The following is an 8,541-nucleotide window of genomic DNA, read 5'->3' as shown; positions in this document are numbered from 1 at the left end:
GAACTATGAGAAAGAGAGATTAGTATCTTAAATAGAAAAATGGAAAAGTATGCTTCAAAACAGAGCATGTGCGAGCCCTCATGTGTGTCCTTTTTGCTAGCGGGAAAAAACGAATTGGCAATACCCCAAGGGAATCCTAATCAGAGTATCTTACAGTAAAAGTGAATTATCATCTCTTAAATATATTTATCATATGTAAGTGGTTCATTTTATATTACTATGTACACTAAGTTATTTATTTATTTTAGTATTTAATATATTGTTATGTTTGATTTTACTATCATCATTAGTCAAGATGAGTTAAATGATAACGTAACATAATGACATATTATTAATATGACATTAACTTCTATAATTTTTCACGTTATATGTTTTTTTTTTACTAACGGTTAATAAAAGGTATAAAACTTTTTTTTGTGTGTTTCTTCCTTAGCCAATGCACAGTCAAAATCCAACACAAATACATAAAATCAAATATCAAACAAAAGTAAAAAATAAACTCAAATCTACATACAAAAATAAAAAATAAACTCAAACACCTAAACAAAAATCAAAGATCAACACAACTTTATTTGCCACCAGTAAAACCATCCTTCACCTCATCCCCAACTTCTTCTACAGCAACCACTTTGCTTCTTTCTCCCTCCACAACCTGACTTCCTAACTCACTTCCCCCCACTCCTTCCCTTTTGCTACCACAACCATCAACTCTGACGACGTCTTTGTTAACCTTGTCCACCAACCCCTTTGCTTCGATACAAAAAATACATCCTACAATAAATCTTCATTTCTTAGCAAAAATTCACAAAAATTTATGTCACGACCCACCCTTGGGCCATGACCGGCACACAGACTATAATTTCCTTAGTCTGGCCAGCCTATCCTATATAAAATAATCTGTAAAAGAACACACAATATATCTAGACAAATCTACATATATATCTCATTCCATCTATTAATCAAGGTCTCATATCACAACACTGACCCTTAATCATATTGTCCAAAATATCCACCAATAACAATATTGATTATAAATGCTAATCATCAAGCATCTCAAAAAATCATAAGTACATCATCATCATATCTATAAGAGAGAATCATTCAAATTTCAAAATAAAGGAATTCTCTCCAACTCTATTACTACCCTAGTCCCTATAACTGTATTATACTGGAGTTACAAACAAAATATCCACCAGACGCAATGGAGACCTACCAAAATATAATCAAATTCCTAGGTACGTCAGCAAATCCCAGGAAATCAGTTACTCCACTATTGTGTATATGGGAAAAAGAAATAAAATAAAGGGTAAGTCACAAGGACTTAGTGAGAGCATAAAATACAGAACGGACAGGAAAGAGAGCACAACACAGCACGAGTCTTTACATACAAAGAAAGTTTAAGATGACATTAAATAATTAAATAAATAAAATACACTTGCTTTTCGAAATCAATGTACTCAAAGGAATATAATTTCAGAACTACTCATAAACTGGTATTCAAGAATAATAATTTTATAATCAAACTTTTCATTTCCACTATGTGCACATAGACCGCATTATCTCTTCATTGTGGTGAACGGTAATTATATAACTACGACATTTAGCCATAGGCTGCATTATCTCTTCGTTGCATCGAACGGAACATAGAAATATACTATGAGTAATTGACTCATAGGCTATATTATCTCTTCGTTGTAGCAAACGACACATGTCATTATACTATGAGAAGTCAACTCATAGGCTACAATATCTCTTCGTTGTAGCAAACGGCAATTATAATTATACTATGAGAAATCAACTCATAGGCTACATTATTTCTTCATTATAGCAAACGAAAATTATAATCATGAACTCACAATAAATAATATAACAATTAGTTCAACATTCATCCTTATAGGTATCATCAAAACCTCAAAATAAATTTCCAAAATCATACAGAATATACATATATATTTCGAAGTTTAATTGCTTCTCCTAAAGGAACTTTAAAAATGCCGCTAGGTAGATTAGCTACTCACCTAAATAACGCAATCATTGTCTTCCACTACTGTCGAGAAGATCAACTACTGTATTTTCCACCGAATCTAAGCATTTAAAATAATGGAACAATGGATTAGACAAAATCCCCAATTTTAGCAAACCTAGGGTTTTGAGAAAACCACAATAATCCCTAATATTTAGTTTCTAACCCTTTTCTCACAGCCCATAACTAATCAATGTAATAACATACTCATCTAACACAATTGGTTATAAATATTTACCTTAAAAAGATCAAATAGAAAAACCTAAGGAAAAGAGTTGTGTTTCCCTTTTTCTCCCGTCACCTTCACATGCTAGGAAAAGCCCAAGGATGCAAAAAGCTTTAAAATTTCAGAACCATGGAAGTAGGTGAGTGAAAGATTGAGAGATTAAATTTGTTAGGGAAGAAGAAAGGGTTTAAGAGGGGGTGGGCTGCTACAGCAAAAAAGAAAACGGAAGTTTGGGAAATGGGGGGAGGGGGGAAGCTCTCGGGAGTTTTTAAGCTGAGGGGGGTGGGTTTTTTGTTATTTTAATATTATTTTATTATATTAGTGGAATGGTGCGTTTTAGTTCACCATCAATTTAAGAGGTCTGAGGGCGTTGTTCAGCATAGACAAGACGATTGATATGTTATTGAAATCATGCATGACACAATATTTGGAGTTCCCAGCACGTGCTTAAGACCCCTGTAACGACCACAAATGTCATTACATGAAACACTAAGGCTTTAACGCATAAAGATCCCTTTTTTGTCCCTTTAACACTCTTGAACTAGTTTAATTAATGAAAATACGTGTAACTTTTTTTTTCATGAATATAAGCGTGTCATATAAACTTCATCCATTAAAGGTCCTCGAGTCATAAAACATAAAAGTATGTGTGTCCCAAGGTACTACATCATCAAACATCATAAACAAATCTCCAAACAAAACTCAAGGGTCCAATTTAAGGAATAAATACAACATAAATCCATAAAGATATATAAATCCTAAGTTTGTCCCCACCAAGACAAAACATAAACAAATGACAAAAGGTCGGATGTCGTCCCTAAGTTCACCACCAAGTCCACATCAATCATGAGTGACATGTTACTCAAAAACTACATCGTAATATGCTCCTGTATCAAATGACACGATCATCAAAGTTCAACAAAAAACGCAAGGGTAAACTTCTTTTAAAAGAAAACAACATATAAAAGAAATATAAGATTAATATGTTAAAAAAGATATAAAAATCTCTCATTTTTCCAACAATCATGCACTAATACAACTCCTCAAGTAACACATCATTCTCAATGCACATTTCTAACTATCATGTTGACTCCTTACTCCCGGAAGATTTCACTTTTTGAGCGATTAGCCCAAGAACATCCCTTACCATTTAAGGATACTTGAATTAACCCTGCAAAAGAAGTGTAGTTTTATCGAAAATGGATGAGCATGGGTAGTGGCTTACCTGGATAAGACTTGCAAAAACCTTAACCTATCTAGGGATTTGCCCACCCATCCATTCTATATGACCATTCGACGTTAGCCACCACAACAACCTCTAGCACTAAGTTGAGAGCCTTCCAAGCATCCCCATCTTTCGTGCCTATTCACATGCAATGTCATTAATCAATGCATGTATGTTATGATCATTCAAATTAATATCATACATCATTATAAATTCATTCGCCAATCTCAACATCATAAGAGGTTGTAACATCATAGATTCACCATTCATACGTTCATCACACTCATGAACCCACATATAGTTCAATAAGCATAGCAAGAAATTCCAACTCCTTGAATTCTTGCAAACAAGTCACCAAAAACTCATGAATGTGAATCTCATGATTTCAACATAAAGTCAACCCTAATAATAAAATAGCATCATCTCAACCACATCCCATATCATCATAAATTCATTAAGATCTCAAAATAGTTAATTTATGCAAGGAAAACAAACATTAATCGCATCCACATCAAAACTGGTCATTGGACTCAATCGATCAATAGACCCAAAATTGGTCATCTAACTCAAAATTGACCACTGGATGCGACACTAAACACGAAAATGGTCACTGGACACTGGACGTGAAAATAGTTAGTGGAAGCTAGATGCGACACTGGACGTGCCCTGGACCCGAATTTTGCAGAATTTCCCATCAGTTCCAAATACATAAACAACATCAAAACACTTCACAAATAGGAACTTTTAATCAATATTCATCAAATAAATAACAACCTCAAAACCTCAAATATACAAACTTCCATTTTTTAACATGGTTTATTTTCTAGTGACCTTGAAATCAATTCAAACAACCTAAGCATAGAAAAGGATAAAGCCTCATTTACTTATCAAACCCAAGGTGATGACTATTAGAAGAAGAAAGAAAAAAGGAGTGAGCTTTGGGTCCAAGTGAGGAACTTTCCTTAAATCCCACAACAAATACACTATACCATCATTAACTCAACCCCAAAGCCAACCAAAAACAAAATCAAAACCCCTTAAAACCAAGTTTTTCCATGAAAGCTCATGGTTCCTCCGGGGAAAACAAAAATGAACTCAAAGAGAGGAAGAATGAAAGATTATTTCACCTAGGGCTAGTCAACAACCACTATAGGGAGGAGAAAGGAGCTCTCTTTTTGCACAACACCAAGGTTCAAGGTTCTCTAATGGTAGTTCTTGGAGATAAAAGAATTGTGAAGAGAAGTGTGTTGAGAGAGAGAGAGTTTCAACACAAATGAGAGTTTTTGACTCTTGTAATTCTTCATTTTCACACTTAAACCTTACTATACACATCCACCCTTCCAAACATAAACTAAAATCCATCCTCTTAAGCCCAAAACACTAAAAACTCACTAACCACATACGCACATACAATCAAATCACCAAATTTATTAATTAATTCATTTAAGTACTTAAACTAAATTTAATTTATCTTATAATTTAATTAAATCACTTGAACAATCAATTAAAAAAACACAATGTTACAACACTAATGTGGTTTAATTAATCTAATTTATGTGTGATTTATTTATGAAATGATTGTATTTAATTTATTTTTCTTTTGAATTACTTATATGGCATAATTATATGTGATTATGATGGTTAAAAGTGAAATGAAGTGCTTAATACCTATATTGTTTTATTTAATTGTCTTAGTGAGATAATTGCCTAAAAATTAATTCTAGAGTGAGATATTAATGAAGTAATTCGATAAAGGTTAAATTAATTAAATTAGAATGGTGTGACATTTAAAAAATTAATAATTGCACTTTAGATCCAAAAATTAGAAGAAGAAAAAACTAAATTGTAGTTAAATAAAAGTTGGTAGAAAATTTTTACTTGGTCCTTAGGGTTAGAAGACTCAACATTACTTTAGTATTTCTAGTATGATAATGATATGCTCTAGTCTTAGGTTTCTTTTATTGATTTTAATGTATTTTGAGAGATATTTCTCCAAAAGTATATATTTTGTGGTAGTAGGAATGTAAAATTTATTTTAATTACTTTCACATTATTATGAGTTATATCTATATTATTTCTCCTGTGATACTACTGATGTTATTTTATTTACGTATGAATGTAAAAATTTATCTTTTTTCGACTGACACATTTGTTTAAAAAAATAATAGGAAGATGTTTTACTAATTCAAAGTAATAGTTAAAATTAATGACACATATTTTGAAAATAAATTAAATAAGTATTTTTCAAGTAATGTTTTTGCTCTAAAATTCAAGGTGTTACACTATTGGTACTAGTGTAGTTCGTCCTATCAAGAGAGGGGTATGAACTTGCCCATTGTTTGCGTTGTGTGCTCTTGTATTCTTGTGAACATAAGGATACAAGACTTATGATTGTTTGTGTGACTTGGTATTTCAAGTAGAGATTTGTGTGAATTGATTGTTTGTGATATGTATACAAGACTGGTCTCCCACTTCATCGACATCACTATTAGTCATCGTGGGTTTGAACAACAATGCTCCTCTTGGAAACAAACCTCCGATGGCAGCTCGCGACGGCTGGTGGGGTGCAATGGATTATGGAAAATCTTGTGGTGGCGGATATTGTGATAGTGTTGGCAGATCTTGATGGTGGGTTGGAGAGCACAAGGGCAGTGTCAAAAAGGAGGGAGAAGAGGGTGGAAGTGGTGACAAAACAAGGAAAGAAATGCCGCTGCCGAAAACGCAGGAGGCTGCTGGGAAGGACATAATCTGGTGCAGAGGGTGCACCAATTTCCTTTGAACATGAGATATATAACTAATGGTGAATACAAGTGGTCCATAATAGACCATGTGAAAGCTTGGCCATAATTTCTTATATGCAAGATTTTATAAAATTTATAAATTAAATAAGCATAAATTTTTTTTAAAAAAAACAGAAGCAAAAAGTTACAAGCAAACACGTAAGCCAACGCGTGAGGCGTATAGATCCTGATAAGTTTAATTTAATGCAACCCTTGAAGAACTCTTTGCACTTACTCTAGCTTTAGACCTTTAGTAGTCATTCGCATTAATGGTATAAACAATTAAGTTATTCAATTGATAGCTAACACTTTCCGTCATTCAATTTAAGGAAATCATAAAAGTAAATCTGTTAAAGCATTAAAAAGAAATTGTTATTCATTCCTTGATAACTAACACTTTTCGTCGTTCAATTGAAGGAAATTAGGTAAACAGTTAAAAATTTAAATAAAAAAAAAACCTAAGAACAGTGTTGCAACATGCTGCCAACTAGTAGTACCCAGAAACCTCAATCTAGTTTTTTTTTCTTCTATAAAATGAAAAAAAAATAATCAAGCATAAAAAAAAAAAATTAGACATCCATGTACACAAAATCTTAAAAAAAAAAAAAGAAAAAAAATGTTTTTTCTAATCATCTCAATAGAGGGATTCTACTACTGCTGCTACCCAACCTTTCAACTTCTTCAACCCTTCTAGAATCTTCTTATTCGTCATCGTCGCCACACTCGTACATGGATCCAACGAGAAGAAGCTGATCTTCGAGGTAGCGATGCAACAGTCCCTTCTCCTCCTCCTGCTCCTCTTCATGGCAGCACCCTTCCTCGCAGCGGCGGAGGCGATCGGAGGCGTCACCGCGACGGAGGATCTTCCGCCAGAGGCCGCGGCGGCGGAGGCAGAGCTCGGCAGCGCAGAGGAAAGGAAGCACGGCGCAGAGGACGATGAGGAGGAGCGGCGAGCAGAGGAGGAGGAAGAAGTACCGGATCCGGCGGTGGCGCAGCCACGAGGAGGCGGCGGCAGCGGCGCGGGTCAGCATGCACGACGGGGGCTCATGGCCGCGGCGGTGGTGGTGGTAGGGTTCGAGGGTCGGGGGCAAAACGACGTCATTTTTGGGGTTTAGTAGTATCTGCGGTTGTGGATATGATGTGCCCCCACATGGGTGGGTAGTTTTGTGCATGAGATGAAGATGAAGCTGCTATGTTGATTGTCGAGTGAAGCGCAAACATGTGATGTTGACTCTGCTGCTTCTTCGTGTCATTTCGCTCTCTCACATGGGCCTTTTAAGGCCTTCCCAGCCCATCACTGCAGCCCACTTTTGCATCCCCTAGTCTCCCAAATCCATCTTTTTTTGTCCCCTTATTTTTAATTTTAATATTTGGTCTCTCGAGTTTTATAAATAGACGATTTTGATCTTCTAATAAATTATTAACTAATAATTATGATTAATAGACTAATAAATTAATTATAAATTAAATAAAAACTATTAATCATTAAAAAAAAGTTAAAAAAATATTATAAAGCTGTGGTAACATACAAATATTATTCTATATATATAAATTGCATACTTGATATTTAACATATATTTTTAAACATCAAAAAGATTATCACTTGTACTAGCTTCAACTACTTGAGATCCTACATGATTGCATGAGTGTTTATTGTGTGCCATTTGATCTCAGTTTCCACATTTTTATGTCCTCCGATGTCTCCCAACATGTCTATTTTCTTTTGGCCCACAATCTTTATGACTAATAAGAGGAGGATCTAAAACAATATCAATAATCTCCTTTGTCTCAATTTCTTCACTTTCATTAGCAACTCCATAACTATTTGTCAGCTTTAATTTACTTAGTTCCCCACTTAACATTATACCATATTATCATAATCCCCAACCTCACAATCTACATGCTCACACTTCTCTTGAAAGATGCACTAACATTGCATATCTTGCAATCAACTGTGAATTCCAACAAGGAGAACCATCAGGATATATACCATGGATGCACTTATTTGTCCCATTTGTCAACCTTTTAGAAAGAAACAATCAAAACAATTCCTTAAAATCTAAATACCAAATAATAGCTAAAAGGTGATGACATAGTAGACCAATCGACTCCATCCGTAAACACGAGCATCTAAACTCCACGTGCGAATGACCATATGACATGCCACATACTTCCAATATGGTACTTGACCATAGTGTAAATAGAAAACATAGTCATTGTCTAGCACTCAATAACTCTGAACAATTGAATTTTTTAAAGATAAGCCAAAAAAAAAATTGAACATTAG

General features: G+C 34.3%; 1 protein-coding gene across 1 annotated transcript; it reads right to left on the bottom strand.

Annotated features, from left to right (window-relative positions):
• Nucleotides 1–6,637: 6,637 nt before the first annotated feature.
• On the bottom strand, nt 6,638–7,665 carry LOC100798041 (uncharacterized). Its single transcript, XM_006598602.4, has one exon. The coding sequence runs from the start codon at nt 7,424–7,426 to the stop codon at nt 6,956–6,958; it is 471 nt and encodes a 156-aa protein (XP_006598665.1). The 5' UTR covers nt 7,427–7,665; the 3' UTR covers nt 6,638–6,955.
• Nucleotides 7,666–8,541: the final 876 nt, after the last annotated feature.

Source organism: Glycine max, chromosome 15 (assembly GCF_000004515.6).
Source record: "Glycine max cultivar Williams 82 chromosome 15, Glycine_max_v4.0, whole genome shotgun sequence".
Taxonomy (NCBI): Eukaryota; Viridiplantae; Streptophyta; class Magnoliopsida; order Fabales; family Fabaceae; genus Glycine; species Glycine max.
This window is presented reverse-complemented; position numbering and strand designations above follow the sequence as displayed.